The sequence below is a fragment of the Lates calcarifer genome, linkage group LG15 (assembly GCF_001640805.2).
Source record: "Lates calcarifer isolate ASB-BC8 linkage group LG15, TLL_Latcal_v3, whole genome shotgun sequence".
Taxonomy (NCBI): Eukaryota; Metazoa; Chordata; class Actinopteri; family Centropomidae; genus Lates; species Lates calcarifer.
This window is the reverse complement of record NC_066847.1, coordinates 4003500-4026159: the sequence shown is the minus strand read 5'-3', so window position 1 is coordinate 4026159 and position 22660 is coordinate 4003500. Positions and strand designations below refer to the sequence as shown.

The window sequence follows — 22660 nt, the reverse complement described above, 5'->3', positions numbered from 1 at the left end:
CCTTCTTGTCAACAAAGCTCATGAAAAGACCAACAATTTATGCTCCTCTGTGCCAGATTAAGATTAAGGTGATTGTTAGCACTGACAAATTCATATTTTTAGATGTAAAATAACTTGGTCACAGTTCCTTAAGGAACAAATCTAATCAAGTTTGTTTATGTTATGTTTTTATGGCGTGAGGAGTGTCTCTCCTGCCGGGCTGCTGACAGCATTGTCAGCCTGTATTAATGCACCATAAAGCCAGCAGTTTTCGCTTTAGCTGTGTGCATTACCCTTGATGGGGGTCCAGTTTTCGGCAGGCGGGCAGAGCTGGAGCGGAGTGGGCAAACAAAAACCAGTCTCACTCCCTAATGATGTGATGAGACAAAACTAATTCTTGGTTTTGCTTTTTTCATGGGATTTGTTGACAAAAAGAAAAATATATAAGAAAACACCACCACCTTTAATGTTCTGTTGTCTAGTGAATATTAATAAAAACATGACTTCAGACTTAATAACGTTACCTTTGTGTGTTTACAACTGTGTCCTCATTTATTTTCAGTAATTCTTCCCATACATATAAACAACCTGTACAAAACAGCTGAGACTTTGTCGTTTTTCTGCGTCTTTTTTTCTTTCCCTTGTTTTTTTTTCACAACATACAACTTGCATCATGATAACAACAATCAGCAATATCATACACCCACTTCGCAATAGTCAAACTAAACATTTTCTGTGCAATACAAAATAAATGTACACATACTTTGATTTTTTTTCTCCAAAAAATAAAAAAATCGCTGTTATTTACAAATCCCACAACAAAAAAGGTAAACATTCTCCACACCAGTTTTGCTTTTACGTTGAACTCAGCAGAAGCGTGTTCTCTTATTATTAACATGTTGTATACTTTTTGTTTGTACAGATATTTTTTTAATGTCATATTTCACCTCATGTAGTATGGCTGAAAAACAATAGAGGATCTATGATACGGTTACTACATGAAAAAGTTTTAAAAACTCCTCAAAGGAAAAGCAAATGTAATCTTTCTTTAGGTCTATACTGTTTGTATTGCAGTGTATAATGAATGCTGTATGCCCCATTCAAGTATTAAAAACGGTTAGTATTTAGCTACTGTCAGTAAGGCAGAAATGATGTTTGCATGACGTAAATGGTTTAAACTTATTGGTCTTTCTTTTTCTTTAATCACTGCAAAATATCGGCTTTTCCACAATGAACTCCTGTAGGTAAAAAAAGTAAAGATTTGTAATTAAACCATACTTTTTATGGCTGAAAAAGAAACTTTAAAGCAGGTGATTCATTAAAAGAAATCACCTGCCGATACTGTAGTTAAATCTTTAATTGCATCTGGGCAGAAATACAGTGATAACACCAGACGAAATCTACAAACCACAAAACTTTTACTACAACCAAAAAAAAAATTGTTGTGAGAAATAAAATCTATACATATATTTACTTGAGATCCACACCTGTTCTGTAGAATGTGACACACCTAAACATCTTTTCCTGTTGCCGTTGTTTTCCATTGAATGTTCTCCTGTTGGCCTTAGCTGTTCCTCTGCTCATATGGTTTTTCGTCTGTGGAAGAGGCAGTGTTTTATGGCAATAGAAGGTAGAAGTCACATGTGCATATCATGCTGCACTAATATAGTGCAATGTAGTGCCTGAAACAAAGCAAGAGTTGGAGGCAGGCAGGCAGTAGTTTCCATGAACAACTGATTGCAGGCTACTCCTCCATCAGCATCATACAGATCAGTTTATCCACAAACACAGGCCTGTGTGCCTCTGAATCAAGCAAAAAAAAGAAGAAAAAAGGGGAAAAAGAAAAAGAAAGAAGAGAAGAAATGCCTCCCTTTTGTTCGAGACTGTAAAAGAGATTTGAGTCAGAACCCAGTTGAGGATTGAGAAAAAGGAATCCAAACCTTTTTATGGAGATTTTCCCTCTCCCTCCTCCTCCTCCTCTTCCCTGCGGTGACTTTTGGCAACGTACGAACCGTCAGAGCATCCTAAGCCTCCAGCTACTCAGCATTTTTAGGGACAAGCAGAAAAAGCGCGGGGGAAGAGTTTGGAGCTTGTGCTGCCATGTTCAGAGACAGCAGGAGAGAGCTGGGTCTGTCTTCTGCACCCAGTCTATCATGTGTCTTAAACAAGTCTTTTTTTTTTTTTTTTTTACAATTACAGAAATGTGGATGTGTAGGGGGCAAAAAAAGGCATTTCATTGAACACGGTGGAGGTCACGAAGGCTCTTGCAAAAGAAAATATTAAAAAAGACAAAGACAAAAAAAGAGGGGGCTGAAAGGAGCTCTACTTGAAATGGTTAAACCCCACCAGTGTCTCTGCTAAGAGGATTTCCTGTCATTTCTCCGCTCTGTGACGTGTCCATTCACGCTGCAAACATCCATGTCCTTCACTGTAATGGCGTGATGAAGTGGGTTTTCTATGACAGGTGAAGTGCTCGGTGAAGCATCTCCTGGAGGGACTACATGTCTGTGTCCCCGTCGTAGGCGAGAGTCAGAGGTTTTAGTCGGTTGTTTTGTTGCCTCTGTCTCTGAGGTCTCTTTGGCTTTTTGCTGTGTGAAAAGATTCAAGCAGAGTCAGAGAGGCACTTGAAATATTCTCAAAAAACTACCCACAACCATAAACTACCACAGTAGCCATGCAGTTACGTATGTTTCGAGTGAACATGGTTGTAATTATGAAAAACAAAATGCAGATGGAGAGGTCCACAGCACATTAAAACAAACAGACGGAATATAGAAGGAATATAGTATAGAAGGAAATGACCACCCTAAATAAATGACCAACATTTAAAAGGATAGGCTGTCATTATTCTATATTTTTCTTTCTGTCCACAAATCTCATGAAAAGGCCAAAACTAACACTTCAGTCGGTGTCTGTGTACCCTGTCTGCCTCTCAGCCCTAAGCCCATTGGTTCCTGTTAAGGATGTAAATCTTTAAAAACAGGTCACAAATACAAAGTTTTCTTTTTAAAAAGGCTACACAATTCCCAGAAACAGCAGAGCACTGTAGTTTTTTAGCAAACGTCAGGAGCAAATAGTGAATTTGACAGGGACTATTTTCAGCTGTGGATTAATACACATTTACTGAGTATTTGGTGCAGAGGGATGGTGTACACCATATTTCCATTATGTTTTCTACATTGTTTCTCACTGTTTATGGTTTGAGTGATGCTTAATTACATCATCCTCTTCTTATATTCTTATATTCTTGAAATCCGGTTAAAATTTGTGCTAAACTGGGATGGAAACCTGATCAGTATCACTCAGTGTGACAATATGGCTCATTGAAGTGCTTTTAAACAGCTACAACATCTGTTAAATGGATCAGGTCGCTGAGGGTTTTGGCCTTTCCATAGATTTGAAGAACAGAAACACAGATAATCACCAGACTCATCAGTTAAGAAATACAGTCAGTATCAGAACAGCCAACTGACCTTCAGACACACAAACTACTTTAAACTACTACAATTTCATTCTTTATAAAGAACAATAAAAATGGCTGTAATCTACAGTCTCTATAGGGAGTAAACTGTCTAGAGTCTAGTCCATGATCACTGCAGAGATCTATATAAACCATACTACAAAGTGACAAGTTTCACACAAAAACAGCTTCTATTCATGAAAAAGGACACGAACGTCAAGATCAGAAAGCATTAAAGGTATTAGTCAGTTAATTTGCATGCAAACTCTGTGCAAAAGCCAGACATTTGCTACTTTGCCTCCAGGGGGGAAAAAGCACCTTTAGAGGAAGACGGCCTGATTTCTACCTTTGTACTTTTCTGAGCTGTCAGTGCTGCCTTAAATACAAGATCGAGATTCATGTCTCAAAGTAATAAGGTGTATAATGTAGGAAATATTCAGAAATATAGTATTTTATATTCCCCAGAGAATGGCTGTGAAAGACAGTAAAGCTAATATTTAGCCCTGCTATCTCTTGTATTATTATCTGAATGCTGTAACAACGTCCTCAGCTACTTATCCATGCAGGACAGTCCAATTAATACTTCTAAACATGGAAAACTTTTCCCTACACTTTCTCCCAAAGCCACAGAACAGACACATGTGATGCAGTGGCCTCTGGAGAACTGAGATGCCTAAACAAGAATATTTGGAAAGCTGGTAAAGACAATCAGAAGAGTCCTTGGAGGAATTTTGTCTGGATAGTTTCTGTGATGAGGAGCTGACAAAAATCACAAGAGTGAAACATGAAACATGAGCGAACATTCAAAGAAACAGCCAATCTGCTGCCACATAAATACGCCTGGCTCTTTTGTCTGTGGCTTTGGTAAAGTTATTCATGTTCACAGATATTGACTGGAATATCACTCAAGCTGCAACTGATAATTATTTTCATTAGCAATCAATCTGCTGATTATTTTCTTGATCAACTAAACGGTTTGTCTATTTCAGATCTCAGAAAATAGTCAAAAATGCCTGTCACAATTTCCTAGAACTAAAAGTGACATATTGTATACAGCTTGTTTTGTCTAACCAGCCCACAAATATGACTTTTAATATCAAAAAAGTCAAAGAATAGCAGCAAATTCTCACATCCGAGAAGCTAAAACCAGCAAATGTTGAGTATTTTTGCTCAGAAAATGATTCAAAGATTAAAAAATTGTTTCTGATGAATGTTTCTAGTCCAATTAAGTCCAATTTAAATGAATACAGAGAAATAACATTAATACTTGTACTGTGTAAAGAGAGCTCTTAATATGAAAGGACATGATATGGGAGGAGGACAATGTGTTGCCCTACTTCCTCTTTTGGCCACAGGAGGGCAGTGTGGGATCATGCTAGCAAAGCACAGTGACGGAAACTTCAGTGTCTGCAGATTTAAATTTGATTTGTGGTACAGACACAAATTATGTGCAGTAATATTCAGATGTCTCCTTTATCTCATCATCTCTGTGAGTCTGTTGTTGTAATATTACAGGTCTGTTAAGCTTCAACACATCTGTATTACATTCATATCAACCCCTGGAAAGTTTCAGTAAACAGCTAAACAAACGCACTAACATACCCATGAGCATGTAACAACACAATGTAAGCACAAATAATCATGTTTGTATCAACACTGTGTCATTACATGCTTGTATGGATACACAATGTCATGTGCTTGTAGTAATTTTCCACAAGCTGATGCTCTGGATGACAAAGTGGCATCAAGTATTACCAAGGGATACGATGCTATGCTAATAGGCTAATTCACCATGTTTATACGTCCTTATGAAAGGGACCCATTACTGATCTTTTTGCTCAAACAAGATAATTTCTTGGGCTGCACCTGATGATTATTTTAATTACTGATTAATCTGCCAACTGTTTCCACTATCAATTGATGAATTGTTTTTTAAATTAAATGTCAAATATGGTGGCAAATGCCTGTTTTAATATTGGTGATGTTTTCAAATGCCATGTTTTATCTGATCATCAGTCCAAAACCTAAATATAATCGGTTTACAATCATGTGAGATTAAGAAAAACATCTAATTCTCTTGTTTCAGAGAGTGCAATCAGCAAGTCTTTGGTATGAGAAGTGAAACCGTCTTCAAGAAACCTAAAGAGAAGTCCAGTTGCCTCACACTTTAGCACTTAAGACTTAATTTCCTGTCAATCGAGCAATCAATTAATTGACTTCTTGCTGCAGCACTGATAATTTCAGATCTCTTTCAGTCCAAATTTATCATATTTATAAGTATGATATGACAGAAATCTGACTTTCAGTAAACTTTATTCTAAACTCGTCTGTTTTTCGGCCTCTCGTGTGTAAGTTAAAATAAATACGGTAAAATTTTAAATGTACTGTGGTGCTACTCCGCCACAAACTAATGAATAGAAAAGAGATACAAACAATGACCAGAAAGGTGCAGGTTGAAGCTGCAGCTTATTATCTTCAACCTTCACACCCTGCTCATCACACCTTTCTCTGAATCCAAATTAACTGCAGTCACTGTTGCACAGATTCAGGCACCAATCTTCTCTCTTTTTTCACTTTAAAGTGTGTCTCATTACTTTTTTAACATCTCACATTAACACATGTAAACATGTCTTCTTTAGTCCTTTTCTATTTAACAAAATAAGCCAAACTTCTTAAATACATGAATACTACGTTTTATCTTAACAAAAAGCAGCTGCTATTAATAATTTTAATAGAGTTTAAATTTATTAGATAAACTGGGAAATATCTGTTCAAATGATAGAAATGCAACAGCAGCAATCTGACCAAGCATTTAATGCCAGCTTGTGGTTTCAGATTCACTGTTTTTTGGATAGATTTTGGACAGTGGTGGTGGAAAGTAACTAATTACAGGTGCTGGTAACTGTACTTAATTTAAGTATTTCCGTTTAACATTACTTTACATTCTACTTCACAACATTTCAGAGGGAAATTCTTGTACTTTTTACTTCACTACATTTAACTGATAATTACAGTCATTACCTAGTTTTCATATTCAGTTCCCAAAATATGAAGTATTGTTATAGATCAAACAACTAACAGTTTATAAACTAGTTATAATTTTCTCCACATCAACCAGCTGCAACATGTAAATGCAGCTTACTTATATTAAAGTGTCCAATACTTAATGTATAATTACTCATTAAAAGGAGTCATTCTGCATAATGAGTACTTCTACTTTTGACATGTAAAAACTTTTAATGCATTAATGCACTTCTAATGCATGCTTTAACTCTAATGGAGTATTTTGCAATCAGTGGGTAAGTGGGAAACACACTTACTTGCTTTCTTGCCCAGGGTTAAATGAGAAGATCCTGAGAAACTTTCTCAAAATAATGACTAAGTACCACTAACTCATTATTTTGAAAAAGTTTCTCTTTATAATGACTTACACTTTTTTTTCCATCACACCGGCAGAAATGGCCTTCCATAGTTTAACATAAAGAGTGGAAGCAGAGCTTTTTTTTCTTTTTACAGGATAAAATGTGTTAATTTGTGAACTTTAGAGGTGTTGATTGTTGTATTTTTGAACTTGGAACAGAACATACAGACACTAGAGTGGTATCAATCTCCTCCAACTCTAACTCTAACTGTAACTCTAAACATTTCCCTAAATGTCGAATGCTGATGTGCTTTAAGTAAAAGACCTTTGTACTCAGAAAGTATTGTTACATAGCTCTAAATACAACACTAAAAGTGATAATTATTTGTACCTTGTTTCTAATTCTGATTATTTGTCTGTGTGGGCTGCACAGACTCTGCTAAAGCAGTGATTTTTCTATGTGTGGGTTGTTTTAATCAAACATCAAACTGTTGTGGTGTGAACACATTAATCAGATATGGGTCACTTTTAAAAGGAGGTGTTAAATTCAGATATGGGCAGAAATAATCTCAACAAACAATCAAAGACTTTTATATCTAAACATGTGTAAAATCAACCAGATGGTCTACACACTCTAAATCTAACTCTACAAGGACTAAATAAAAAAGTATTCTCGGGTGGTTTGTCCTCACCTGCACCAACACCTTCACTCAGCTAGTCAAGCAGGTCATGTGACACTTTTCAGAAAGGTCACAGGAAAAGATCAAGGACTGCAGGTACTTATACTGGAGGGTGTGTTGGAGGGGGGGGTGAACCCTCCACATCCTCATTAGCTGCTGCTGCTTTGAGCCAGCTCTTGGCAATCGGGACAGGTGTAAATCATCTCATGTGCATTTTGGCCCATCCAGACTGCCGTCCCATTGGCGTCAGACTCTTGGGCCTTAAGAGAGCGATGCACCTTGACACAGTAGCTGCTGCTCTCACACGGGGGATGGCATGAAGGAAGCACAAAAAATAAAAATAAAAAAAGACAAAAGAAAAACTGTGACGTGAGGGAGGGGAGATGCTTGACTCAAAGCAGGTGAGGAAAATAAGGAGGGACTGGTTTTAATGAATGAGGATGATGATTATAAATGGGGGAGATTAAACTGGTCAACTCACCAAGCTAGGTATATCATAGACACTATGAATATGAGGAGCACAAAGGCTCCGGCTGCTACACCATACACCCACATCTTCAGCTTCCCATCTGTGGAGGAGGAGGCTCGTCAGTTTGTCTGTCTGTTTACACTTCAACATGGCACCAACACCCATTAAAAACTGAAACAATTAATTCTGTGAAAGCTTCAGAAGACTTCAACACATTGCTGCAAACGCTACATCTTTTTTCTTTCTTTCTTTTTGCCAACACTTTCTAATAATACAGCCCACGACTTACTGTGTTATTTCACGGTATGAATCAAGTACCAATAAAATACTCACCAGTTCCTAATGGTACTTGAATGGAGGCACAGTGGAATAAAGCAAGACCATAGGGAAGAGAAGGCAAAATACAGGTATGTATACTGGATACCATAGCAGCTGGTTGGTATTCTCCTCTATAGGAACTACAGTTGTATGCAAAAGCTTCAGATTAACTTCAATAATCACTTTGTTTACAAGAAGTTAGGATACACCCTCTGGATTCACCCACTACTTCTTCAACCTCTCATGTTGGATTGAGGGCAGACTGAACGCTACAGCCACTCACTATTATAAAGTGGTAATTTGAGATGGGATGAGGTTAGCTGGTTAGCATGCTAACTTCAGCAGAAGAAAAGAAGTGATAGGATAAAAGCAACACTGGCATTGCTTTCCACTGCTGGAGACAGCTGTTGGTGAGTAAAAGAATGAAGTTTGATGCTGAACTCACAGGGTTTCTTCCAAACTGGGAAGTAAACAGCTGTAATTGCTAATGTCGGCTATGTAGCAATAGCAAAAACTCAGACATAGCACTTTAAAGTACAGTAAGAAACAATCATTATTGTATTAGTAGCTGATTTGTACAATGACATTCCACTGTAAATCATGGGCTGTATTATAAAGTGTTTTGCTTTGTGTGCTTTGTTTTCTTTCTTTCTTGAAAAGGCAAAAACATGTTTTGAATCTAACCGTAACAAAGTCTATAAAAGCAGAAAGTGTGCAGCAAAAAGGAGCAAACATTTTGAAGATTAACGATACAGGGGTTGGTGTGTGTGATGGCGTGTGTGGAAGTGTTTGCTCCTGACAGACGTTAACTCAATCTGTTCTGCACTCTTGCATCCTAAGTGTTTATTTTGCTGTCATGCACCATCAGTCACAACGCTCTCCGTGCAGACGCAGCTCTCAAACGTTAATGTACCAGCAGTTCAGTGTAGGTGGCGATGTTCGTACATGCATCTGAGAAGTCTTGCATTTGTCTGATGCATTATGTGTCAGTTTTATTTCATGCACAGTTCATGAGCACAAATGTGTTAAACCTAATGTTAATTAAACCCTGTCCGCTCTAAATCTGCTCGACACAAACTGAAAGTAAAGCACATTCTGCTGGTGACATGTGAAAGCCTCTCAGCTTTATGTCTTAACTTCACTTTGAGGATTACATGGTGCTCTGCAGGTTGAGAAAATTCTACAAACTCTGGGCTTCCTAAAACCTTTTCACTTAAGATAAACTTTTAAAAAAAGCACTCAAATAACATGGAGGCTGTTTTTCTTATCCAGAAGGGCAAGTAGAAATATTTCAAATGCAAAGTTCCACACAAACATCATTTCAAGTGCTTTGGAAATGATGTGTGATTCTTTACTGACCTTTGCACTCTTTATCTCGACAGAATGACTTTGTCAACAAGTAATTGCATTTCTTGTTATCAGTAAAGGCCATGTTTACAGTCATCACTGGCTTGTTGTGTTTTATTTCGACTTTCGGTTGTAATATAAACAAACCATGTCTGTATCCCTCTGAATTCCTCCACGTTTCTGACTCAGAAGCATTTTCTCATGTGGTGGTTTTTTGTAATTACGACTTGACAACTGGAAAATAGGAGCTTCTGATGAGTACATTAAGGCAGAGCTAGTTCCTCAAACCATGACAGTTAAGAGATTAAAGGTTTTCACTTGACAGCAACAAAACACTTCTTCAACAATTCTTTACAACTGGATGTGTCTCTCGGAGGTAATATATTTGTAATTTTTGCTAACACTGTGAAAAGAAGCTATATGTTAAAACTGATTGTAAACAGTGTGTGTGATGTGGTCTGACCTGGTCCATAGGGCTGCAGGTACCAGGTCCGTCCGGTGCGTCCGGGCTGGATGGTGCTGGGCAGGGTGGGGTTAATGGCACGACTGGTCTTCACATCGCCCTTCTTGTCCCCCGCCGTGGGGATCTCCAGGACTGGGATGGGGGTGCACTGGTCCAGCTGCCCAGTGGGCGACAGCACCTCTGTGAAGCCCTCATCGCACATGCAGATACCAGCCTGCAGGGGGCAGCGCACAATCATGTTTGGTTTGCAGCTGCAGCTACAGTACAGTACAAGGAGGTGTCCAGCAGTGACAGAATGTGAGTCAAATTATCCGGGGGGGGCTTTTGGAAGAGGTTCTGGATGTTAGTTTAGTAGGGTGGTCGACCTGTTTATGTTTGGTCACAGGTTCAACCCCCCTGTGTGTCCTCAGCAGACGTGTGAGCTGTTGACAGGTCTTTCTCCCTCACATTCATTCAATCTAGATAAAAGCATCAGCTTCCACAAAAACCCAAGCCATTTCAGAGTATGTGTGTGACCTGTTGGCCTCATTCCCATAGACTGTATTTTCTACTAATACCTTACTCCAATTCAACTGGATACTAGACAGTATTAACCTGTACTGTACTTAGGTTTTTTAAAAATGTCCTTTTATTATCCACGATACATTGGCTGACCATGAATACTCTTTTACATACAGTCACCTGAAATCTCCTCCAGTACAACTCTATAAGTTTGATCTGCAACAGAGCAGCCTCACCAGAGCAGCAGGGGATTAAATGCATTGCTCAAGAGCATTTCAACAGCAGTAATGAAGGAGAGGGCTTTAGGCTTACTGGGCACACCCAGCTGAAGCTAATAGTTTGTGGTGCTGTTGGATTTTACTGCACTATACAGAGAGGTGTGTCTGTTAATCAACCTACCCTCACTGATATAAATGGTGTGGACAAAAAATGAGAGACACCTGTCAGCAGAACACAATGCAGCACAAACTACAGCCTCCAATCAGCGCCTCTATATAAGAGTTTCAACCACAACTGAACTTTAAAACCTTCATGAAGGGAGGGTTTATTACAGGACCATCTCTCTATCAGACTGCATTAGTTTAAGTCAGGTATTCCAACCAATTTATCTCTCTGGTCAGTGGATTTAACCGCTGACCAGAGAGGTCAGGTCTTGAGGCCACTACTCATCAGATCATTCTGACCTGCTTATCCTGTGGTTATTTAGTCTGTCAGCACTACCACACAACACAGCTGATAACCAGCCTTTATTGCTCAATCCCAATTTGTTTTTTTTTTAAAAAATACACAAGCTCTTAAAATTGATAAAGTTTAAGATTTGCCAGCTGCTGTATCTGCTGGACAAAAATGAATTTTCCCAATTTTGATGCAGCACAGTTGAGTGACGCTATGGAGAAATAGGTTTTACATCTTCATGCTGCCATCATTTCATTCCCCGCTGCATTCAAATTCAATTCTGGCAGCAGTGTGTCACAGTGAGTACAGAGGCTGTCATTCATCCAGAGGACCTGTGCTTTCAGGCTTATGTCTTTTTATTGTTTTTCTTTTCTGTTTATTGGGTTTTCGCTGTGCATTTTTGTCATCAAACCAAATTTTTCTCTACAGTGTTTTCTTTTTGTTGCTTTTATTGTGAATCAAATTGGTGATATGAGAACAAAGAGAAAGCATACCTCGCTGCAGAAAGACTTGGGCATGAGACAGGGAGGGTCGCAGGAGCTGTTGTCCATCGGGGGGTTCACAGGAGGACAACCTCCTGCGGGGAAAAAGACAATAAAACCAAACAGGGTACACGTTTTTAAAGGAATACAACGAACATCAACATCATCTGTGTGTCCTGGTGGATCCACTGCTCTCTGCTGCTTTCAAGTTACAACCGGATTTTATTACACAGCCTGTGCCTTCATCCATTTCTGCAGTAAGAAACTGTATCTATAAGTCAATATAGCTGATGTAGCCAGGTTTATTTTTCAAACTATTTTAGGCGAGTAACCACGTGTTCTTGTTATATGCAGCGATGAACAGCTGTACGGGTTGCCATCGCCCACTACCGTCGCTTCTTATAGACATAAGTGCCTAGTGTTTCAGAACAGTGTGTTATATTTCTGACATATTTTGTGTAAATTTTACCACCTACATAAAACTGCCACCAATGGTTTAGACTCACTATTGAGCTTTAGAGCCTCTGCAACCTCTCAGCTTCTCACTTTACAAATAAATTAAGCAACACTGTATTTGCACCATGTCAAAATACTGTAGCACAGTGTTTCCCTAAAATGATTAGTTTTATTAATATATTGGTCGACTGAGAAAACTAATTTGCAATTTTGATCATTTTTAAAGAAAAAGAGCCAAAATTATTTGGTCCCAGCTCAACAAAAGGACTGGTTTTCTTAGTCTTCCATAGTATTAATCTGAATATTTTGGGTTTCTGTGTGTTGTTGTTGACAAATCATGCAATCTAAATATGTCAGTTTGATCATTTTTTACTGTTTCATTAACCAAAGGGACTAACTGGTTATTCAAGAAAATAATAAGCAGAATAATCGATAATGAAAATAATGGTAAAGTCATTCAGTTATTGTTCTTTCAACAGACGAGTGACAAGTTAAAGGACAGGGCTGAAAAAAGAGTACAGAGACAGGATGAAACCCCCCCCCCCACCATAGGGCATGAGGGTTGGGTGAGTATGAAAATGATGTGAATCATATGCTACAGCCTTCACAGTCACCAGATCTGAGTCTGACTGAACATCTATGGGAGATTTTGAACTGATGTGTTAGACAGCGCTCGTCACCACCATCATTAAAACACCAAATGAGGGAATATCTTTTGGAAGAATGATGTTCATCCCTCCAGTATAGTTCAGAGAATTGGAGAATCAATGCCGAGGCTCGTTGTGGCCCAAAACCTAAGACACTTTATGTTGGTTTTTCCTTTAATTTGCCACCTGTCTGTATCTTGTTAATCATCTTGCATCCCACAAGATTTATTTTATGAGCCATTGTGGGTTCCTGGCCTCAGTTTGGGAACCTCTGATGCAGGGGATGCACAGAAAAACTGTTTCATGGACTTAACAAGTGAGTTGACTAAAAACCAAGTCTTCCAAAAATCTGTAAATGTGCTACTGTGTAATGCATGCTCCACTATAAGACTAAGAGTTCCTTACCGGTGACGTTGAGTCCATCTGAGCGCTGACACCAGATTAAAGGGCGGGTGGAGTTTGGATGAGCACTGCTGAACCATTTGTACTCGTAACACTCGCCCCCTGAAAGCAAAATAAAAAACAATCAACAACTATAAAGACTGTACAGTGGGAGTCTGCAGCAAAGACCATTAATCATATGAGTGACAGATTAATAAAGCAGCTGCTAAGTTATGGTTGTATAATGGGCTGCTGTCATATAATATCACTATCGGTGTGTCTTCACAGACGGGTCCAGTTCAGTGTTTTAATCTTCAGTAAGAGCTTTTGCTTAATGACTTTCTATCAATGCTATTATGACTTTATCAATATCTCCATCAGTGCAGTAAATGACCATATTTCCCTATGGAGTCCTGTGTAACCAATCATCAGTCCGGCCCATTCTGCTAGCGTAAATGAACAATTTAACCTTGAACAAAGGAAGGATCTATTCTCCACAGGCCTGGGTACAGTATCACTGCTCCGGCTGGTGACACTGCTCTATCTGAGGTTTTCACAGGACGATTTGTCTGCGGCTGAGACAACTTCTCCCTTAACGTTCTTGACTTTTCTCATCTCTGCCCTTTTTCTTGCTGTGGTACAGCTGAGGTCGTTTTTCAGATGTGTTATCAGTAAGGCTCTCACTTCAGTTGAGACTACCTACCATCTTTTTACGGGCAGATTGGAGTTTTACTAACAGATTTCTCAGAGGAGAAGCTGCTCTGGAAGCAGAAATAATGTCAGTAGTTGTATTAACCCGGGAAACAAAAAAACACATAGGTTTTTGAAACATAACTAAGACTCTCTGTGAGCTATAAGAGGAGAAATCTGATTCTCTAGCCTGTCAGCTGAAAAAATAATCATTATAACGACGCTGTTGCAAGCTTATACAGCACTTTGATACTGTTTGTCTGTTGGACTGGAGGAGTCAGGGATCAAATAACCTGTAACCAGCTGAGCCTCAAACATCAAGAATCCAAGGTCAAAAGTAAAAAATCTCTCTCTCTAAACATCGGCATGCTTCATTGTCAATATAAGCATGTTAGCATGCTAATGCTAGCATGTAGCTCAAAGCACCACAGTGGTTTACTACAGCCTCATAGAACTGCTCACATGGCTGTGGACTCTAGGTCATAAAATGAATTATGGTCCTCTCCAGTGTTATTAATATCTTGCTTGGACTTTCACCGTGACTTGTGTGTGTGCTCAGATCACTAAGGGACTGAGGAAAAGGTGCATGGCAGAATGTTTGAATGTTGTTAATGTTTGAAACTGTAAATATACCCAACAGCTGTGGGTTTAAATCACTGAAATGATTGGTAAAACAGCTGGCAGCTTCAGTGTGTCACACTGAGCTTGCATCATATAATTGGCAAACTTCATGTGATGAGTTTTACTTAATTTCTACTTTCTTTTGAGATTCATAATGAATAGATAGTGGTATCCACTCTTGGATGGATAAAAGATGATACGGTCATAACAAGAGATAACATTCAATCACCAACTAGAATGGCGCGTACCTCCTCCAAGGCCAAACAACCCTACACATGTCTGTCGCTTATGAGAGAAAAATAAAAGGAAAAAAGAAGTAAACTGATAACATAAATGTTTTATTTGTTATATCCGCCCCTTTAACTGGATCTGCACCAAAATTCAATGGGTTCTTCCCTGGCCCATGCCCCAAATCGGTTCAGTGCTTTTTGCGTAATCCTGCTGACAAAGGAACAAACAAACAAACCAATGAACAGACACGGGTGAAAACATAACTTCCATGGCAGAGGTTTACAGTGTTTCTACTGTTAGAGTCTATCTGAATGTGAATGTGAATGTGTGGGACAAATAATCAGGACAGTTTTCATCTCCATGTGGAAAGATGTACCTTGATGGCCCATTGTGTGCACAAGTCATAAATCATAAGGTATGAAAAAATAAAAAGCTCTCCTCCCCTCCACCTCTCTATTTTTTACATAAACTAATAGCATTATTTCTGCTGCCAGAACATGTCTGCTTAAAAAAAAAAAAAATAATAACAAACCTGGGTCCCAATATTACTGTATGTGATATACTAGTACTACACTATGTGGTCTGGGTGCATTTTGCACAGTTTATTTTGGTGGTTAGTTTAAAAGGAACTGATTTTGTACTACAAGGAAATAATGATGAAGGATTTTGCCAAGAGATGTCAATCATACTGTGACTTTTAATTCTATTTATTGATTTTTTTTTTGCCAGTTTGGCAGATTTATTGTGTTTTCAGTTGTGTTTTTGGCCTCCTGATGAATGAATGTTTCTGAATATTCACTCTTCTTTTCACTCTGCTTTGGTCTCAACAAATATTGATTAGTGCAGCTTTAAACTACTGCCAGTTTCAAATTTGAAAACTTCAAAAACAGTGAGACGAGAAAGTGTTTCATCATGGATTTACTTTCATGTTCCTGGAGCTGTTAGGCAACCATCTACAATTTTTACATTTCTTCCAGCCTCGAGCAGCTCTTTTGTTGCTTTTTTTGGGTTGCGCTGAAGTAAAATAGTATAGCATGCAGACCAAAAATCCTTTTTTTAAAGTCTGCATGCTGTCGTATTTAATTTTTTCATTATGAATGTACTGTAGACACAAAGAATTAATATACAGTAAAGTGTGCAACTGGGACACGACTTTGGTTTTGTTTTTCTCAAGCGAGCTTCACATCAAACCGCTCCCTCCCTCCATCCCCGACCTCCCTTTCTCTGTCACCGCCTTCCCTCTTCCCCTGCCTCCACTCTCTCTTCCACCTCCGCCTTCACTGGTCTTGGCTGGGCCACTCCTCCCCCCTGTGCCTTGAGTGATGCTGTGAAACCAGGTCAGGCTGGTGAAGACTGCTGCAGGGCTGTGTACAGTAGCCAGGGAGGAGGGAGGAGAGGAAAAGAAGGGTGGGAGGTGAGGGAGAGAGGAAGGGATGGGTGGCTGCTCTACAGACTGAGCCTATGGCTACTGTATATGTTGTGCTTTGCTGGTGATGGTGGTGGTGATTCACAACCCACGCTGCACCTTATGGGTGATTAACGTGCCTGGGGAGCTGCACAGATCACAACAGTAAATGAGTGTGGGGGTTTCCTCAGTTCAGCAGATCTGACTTCAGAAATCCCATCTGGGAAAGTGCCAATTGACCCAGTGTGCAGAGGGAAAAAAACAAAGTGATAGTAGCAGTGTAGTGCTTTGGTTTCCCTGTGTTTTGAACTGGGCGGCTCAGTGGTTTACAGTGTCACCTCTCAGCAAGAAAAATCTTCATCTGTGATTCCTGTAGCCAATCCCCTCTCTACAATCTCAACACGTTTTCTCTGGGTGGGTTTCCTTCTGCTGTTCCAATTTTCTCTGACAGTCCAAACGTGCAAGTTCAGATGGATAGAGGACACAGGAGGTATGACCCTGAATGTAAGTGTCTTTCTGTGTTAGCCCTCTGATGCACTGACAAGTGGTCCATCATGTTTCCCTGCCCTGCACCCAATACAAACGGAGACTGACTTCAGTTCTCCATGATCATGCATTTAAAGGAATACTTGGGCAAAGACAATTAAAATTAATCAAAGCGAGGGGCTGCCAGCTAATTTGCATTCCATTAAAGTTCACTTTTCAAAGGGAGTTTGCTCTTGTTAATGTGTCAAATTCTCTGAGAGTGAGAAGGTTGAAGCCATCACTCACCGGTGCAGGGCTGAGACTCCCATGCCTGGTCTGGACAGAGCTGCAGGTTTTCAGGCTCCTGGGCTAACACGGCTCGTGAGCGAACCTGGACCGAACCAAAGTCCACGCCTGCTCCTTTGACGCAGATGCTCACACAGGAGCTCCAGTCTGACCACTCCATCAGGTAGCATTCACCTGCAGGAGAGAAGATACAGAACATATTACGTTAACATATTACATGTGAGACATGGACAGACACATACAATTACATTACACTCACCATACATGTCACAGAACAGTAATTAGCATGATCAATTAGTCAATAAACAGAAAAAAAGGCCCAAAACTATTCTGCTAATCATTTAAATAGTTATACATCCTCTTGGTCCAGTGTGAGAATTTACAGGTTTTCTCTGTTTTGAATCACAGTAAATTGAATATCTTTGGGTTTTAGACATCACCTTGGACTTTTACAAAAGTTTATTGTCTACCAATTAATCAAAATAGTACTTGGCAGATTAATGGATATTGGAAGTTATTCTAAACAAACTGTGTTTTCAATAAACCATTTAATCATTTATAAAATACCCAAAAACTGAATTTAATTCTGAACAGTAACAACATTTCTCTATAAAAATCAATTTCAAATTGATGAAGAGAAGTCAACCAAACACAAAGGCTGTCACTGACAAAAAGACCAAAATATGTCATTTTAAATGAATGATTCCTGCAACACATGTAAAAATGAACTTAAGCACTGAAAAATCAGAAGCCTTAACATCCCAACTACAGGGTCAGGTTATTTATTAGGTAGACAATCAATTAGTGGTACAACTTATGTATTTAGCATGCTCTAGATAAAAAATAAACCATTTCAGACAAATTACATCACCTCACTCGTCTTTTCAGCTGGTACCTGTTCAGCTCCGCAGTTTTTGAAATAACTGACCAATGACCTGTAAAAAAAATTGCTAGGTCTGGCCTCGGGCCGTATCACAAATCTTTTAATTTCCTGTAAGTCAGTGTGCAGCCTCAGATCCTCAGGCAGGGTGGCCCTTCTGGCTCTGGAGTTTAAGACTAAAAGGTGACCAGGTTTTCACCATCAGGGGCCCTTCTGCTGTGGAGAGACCTGCCCAAGAAGCTTCAGCTGACACTTTCAACTGAATTCACATCTAGATTTACTAGATTTGATGTCTTTTATTTCATTTTTACAGTTACTTTATTTGTATCCTCCATCTCTTGTTTTACTTTGTTTTTAAATGTTTAAACTTTGCGAAAAATATTTGTATTATAATTTTAGTCTGGGTATCCCCAGTGGAAATCAGATCTTCAACTTTTGGTTGTATTAAAGCAATGTTCTACCTGTTTATCTATGGATGAACAGTTTAATCTGGGTGAGATGTTAGGGTACGTAGCACAGATGCATACAGAATATGTATTTACATATTGTATCATATGATGGTGGAGATGTTTCTGAAGAGTTTCAGGAGGAGGAAGGTTTAAGTTCGCGGCACAGGGTGGGTTGGTTTTGATCACAGTTGACAACTGCAGCTCATCAAACAGCAGGGGAAATAGAACATGGGTCAAGGGTGGTAGTGCGTGAAACTGTGTGTGTCTGTGTGTGTGTGGATGCAACCTGCCAGAATTCCCAAGCTGTCCCCCGGCCCTGCACAAACAGCCCTCGAATTTCCTCCCAAATCACACTACAGTACCTCCCTGCACAGAAACACTCTGTGCTTTTGATTGCTGTTTGATACTTCAGTGCTCCTGCAGTTTGGCAAAAGGGGTTGGACTGACTTGTTATCTAGGGCAGCGTTTCTCAGTGTTTTCCATCTCAGGGACCAGCAGACATCTGATGAGGTTTTTTTTCCCTCCAAAACGAGAAATTCGCCAGCGGAAACACATGCCACACACACTTAAAATATAAAATGAATTCCAACTGTGGTACTTTTAAATCAGTTGTGGGTTGAAGAAAGGATAACATTTCTCCTCTTCTATATTTTAGAGATATTGAATGATGAACGATCTACGATGAACCAAAATAGACACATAGCACTTTGGAAATGAACTCCACATTTGTGTTTCGTCTTTTGGCAGAAGTAAGGAACAATAATTCCCCCTTCAGGGACCGCTAACACTGAAAATAACAGCTTTATATTCAAGTGAAGCTGTGTGAAAATACACTCTTGTCATCAGGCTGAGTCTTACAGTAAATTGGGGGTTCAGTCTCCCATCCCTTCTCATTGGAATGTTGTAGATATGCCCTATTTACCCACAGAAAACACCCATGTTCACTTCTGTATGTGCAGCACAATATCAAGGGAGCATCTTCACAATATGAGGAGTGATGTTGTGGTTGTGGGAGGGGAGGTAAAAGCATTGGAGCTGCAGACCTGATGGACGGAGGCCAGCAGCTGTTAGGCAGAGCTCACCTGTCTGCTCTGCTCTGTGCTGCAAAGCTACATCAAACCCAGCAGCTGACAAGACTCCGTCACAAAACCTGACAACAACTCATCAGACCCAACCTTTGAAGTGATAATCCCATCTGTGAGATATTTTTTTTCAGTAGGGGGTTTGACATCCTTGGTGCTAAGATGATATTGTGCTGTTTTTGTGATGCAGTGCTGAGACACCACCTGTCAATCAAAGTCTGGTCCATAGACTTCTACAACTTCTGTCTCACATTGCGTATTGATTAAGGCTTCAGTAACAATGATTATTGGTATTTCTTCTGTTTATTTCCAAGAAAATACCATTTGTGCTGGTGGAAAGGATCCATCACTGTTAAGACCTGTGTTACTGAATACTAGTTTTTAAAATAAGTTTTCATGAGTTGCCTGTTCCCTAAAGCAGGTTTCTTGCAAAACAAAAAAGTTTTATAAAGGCTCCACATTCATTGTTATATTCAGCCTGAAATTATTTAAAACTTTTTTCCCTTCATTTACTCTTTGCACCAGTTTTTTATTAGTGAGAAATTATTCCAGTTGGTGCAAAACCTGAGCAAAACAACAACAGTCTGATTTACTGAGGCACAATAATTTCTCTTTTTAAACCTAAATTAAAGGTTGACCTAGAGCATAGACAGTGTCCAGTGAGGTGGGCAGTTTTTTTTAACACAACTGCTTCCTGTTTCAACTGCTCAGAGAAAGCTGTTGCTTGTCTCCTGAAATCTCAAGCAACATTCCTGCTACTAAACACACAGAGTAGGATACAATTTATGAGGGAGAGGCCATGGAAAAACAAGTTGCTGGGCTTCGAATTGTTTAGAATTTTTTGTTTAAAAAGTATGCTTCCTGCTGAGTGATCAATCTAACCCTCTTGGGAGAGAACAACCTTGTAAGTGGGCTGCAGGTAATTTGAATTTGAGACCCCTGCCCTACATTGTTGTTATTCAAATAATGTCAGAGTTTTGTGGGCGGCATGAACAGATAAAAGTGAAGTTGCTAACAAACGCTGGGTAAATTATCCGGTTCTATAATGGCTCGCATAAATATGGATAAAGTGCATTTCCAAAGCACTAATACCATCATATAACACCAACAATAAATGTAGTCACCAATCAGCTGAGTTTCCCTTTCTAATAGAAATACTGTCTTTGCTCACTTATAACTTACTACTGCCTCTACATTTCACAAAAACAGTGGTGAGGATGACACAGTTATATTGTTGCACTGATTGTGGTATTGTTGTGGGAATGTGTGTAAACATGTAAAAGTCTGGTGTGATACAATACAGTTATAAAATCAGGGAATATAAAGGAATAAAAGCCCAGCTATCTCTGCAGTTGAGTTAGATCAAGAATTTAAGTTCAGTTGCATCACTGCGGTGTTCTATTAATTAATAACACAGAGCAGCAAAAGATGTATTCATATAAAAATGTTATAGATAGTTACTTTAAAGCCAGGAAACTGTCCACAAAGAAGCAGAGAACTCACTGGTCTCCTGAGTCTGAGGAGTGATATTTTTGAAGGTGGAGTTGGCGTGTGAAGGCTACTGGGAGCTGACGCCTGGCAGTCAACTGAAGGGAAACTCTGATACACTTCTAGTTTTAAGATTCTTTTTGTTTTATGTGGAAAAAGTAAAAGTTATATTAGAAACTGAAACTCAAACTGCCAGACTGTTTGGTTACTTTGCTAACCAGACGGCAATAAACCTTACAGTAATTAAATAAAACTGTGCATCTGTACTGTGTAATACAGCAGAATTAGCTTTGTATAGTCATACATCATGTAAATCACAACAGATGTCCAGCTCAGCATAAAGACTGTGCAGAGACCTAATCACTCACCGAAATTAAAAAAGTCATCCTGTGCAGGTCGATCGTGGACCAACACTGCCAGGTTGTAGGGTTTGTTACCCACTGGGGCTACCCATGCTGAAAATGTGTGCACACATGGCACACTAACAAGCTTTGGGTGCAGGTATCAACCAAGTGGCACAAGGCATCAGGTCTTGTTTTGGGGTTTTTGTTCTACACTTAATCTGAGCCTGACATACATGTATGCATGTACAGTTCTGGTGGCATACATCTCACAAGGTCTTAAAAATAACGTAAAAAATAACACACACACGCACAACAAAGTACAACCCAGAAGTACAGTAAATTCACTATTCGCTAAAACCCTCCCCTGAAAAGTGACAGTCCAGTTATCTTTTAGCAACCATAAGTGGTCACAGCAGGCCTGTCAGGCTTTGGATTTGTAGTAGTGAGACAGATACTTGGCACCTAAGGAGTTTGGAGGGTGGTGTCTTTTTCAGATGCCTTTCGAAAACAGCAGCAAAAATATAAAACAGTGTGTTTTTCTGGCTAAATACAAGCTTTGAATCAGATAATAAGTTACAGGTCACATTAGAAAGAGATCTTTTTTCCATTTAGATTATATCAGATGGACATCAGAGATGAACACTGGTTTTTAGTCTTTTTAACTGATTTACAGTTCAGCATTACTCATGAACTCGCTGGGCTGAGTCCAGCAGTTTAATCAACTGGAAACTTTAAAAAGTCAGCTGGGGACAGTGTTTTCAACCAGTTCACGTAGCTAAAGTTAGCTTAATTATTTCAAAAACTACTAAGAATTTCTTGTGCTTTTGAGGCTTAAAACTTCAAACTTCCTTCTATTTATTTCTCTTTTTCACATATTAAAAAATCTATCCTTTGATGTTGTGTTTTTAATGTATTAAGCTGTATTTCTTATTTAATGCTTTTATGCAATATGTAAATCACTTGGAATTGCTTTTGTGTATGAAATGAGGGAGTTCCACCTTGTTTCACACGAATCATGCCTATATTCAACACTGAAAAATACTTCTTCGGCCTATTCTCCTCTTAATCAGCATCTCCATTCATATGGGAGGTGAATGAATGCATAAAATCTGCACTTTATTGTCATTTACAGCACAGCAGATTGTTACTCAGTGAGGCTGTGTCTCAGCTTGCCACCTTGTCTTTTTTAAAAAACCCTTAGGGTTTTTGTTATCTCGCCTACACATATTATTGATCGCACCCCTTATTCTGTGTTGTTTTATCTCTGTCTGTCCGTACGTGTGTGTGTTTTAATCACTCTGCTTCAGTGTTTCTTGACTGTACAAATGGAATAAATTGAATTGTTAGGGGGTCAAAGCTTTCATTTTGATTCGCCTCTCAGTCTTTTTCACTGAAAGAGCAGGTGGTCCAAATAATCTGTGTGCGCCCCACATAAAACAGAAAATAGTTTCTGACAGCGGTGCCTCCGGCCTGCTTGGGA

The 22660-nt window shown here is 39.2% G+C and overlaps 1 protein-coding gene across 1 annotated transcript in view; it reads right to left on the bottom strand.

The window, feature by feature from the left end:
• Nucleotides 1-494: 494 nt before the first annotated feature.
• The window catches only part of LOC108883217 (thrombospondin type-1 domain-containing protein 7A), a 135093-nt gene continuing 112927 nt past the window's right edge, over nt 495-22660 (bottom strand). Inside the window, 6 exon segments of the mRNA XM_051075926.1 lie at nt 495-2567; nt 7962-8049; nt 10078-10291; nt 11748-11830; nt 13244-13342; nt 16938-17111. Coding sequence (XP_050931883.1) covers nt 2477-2567; nt 7962-8049; nt 10078-10291; nt 11748-11830; nt 13244-13342; nt 16938-17111 — 749 coding nt within the window. The 3' untranslated portion in view covers nt 495-2476.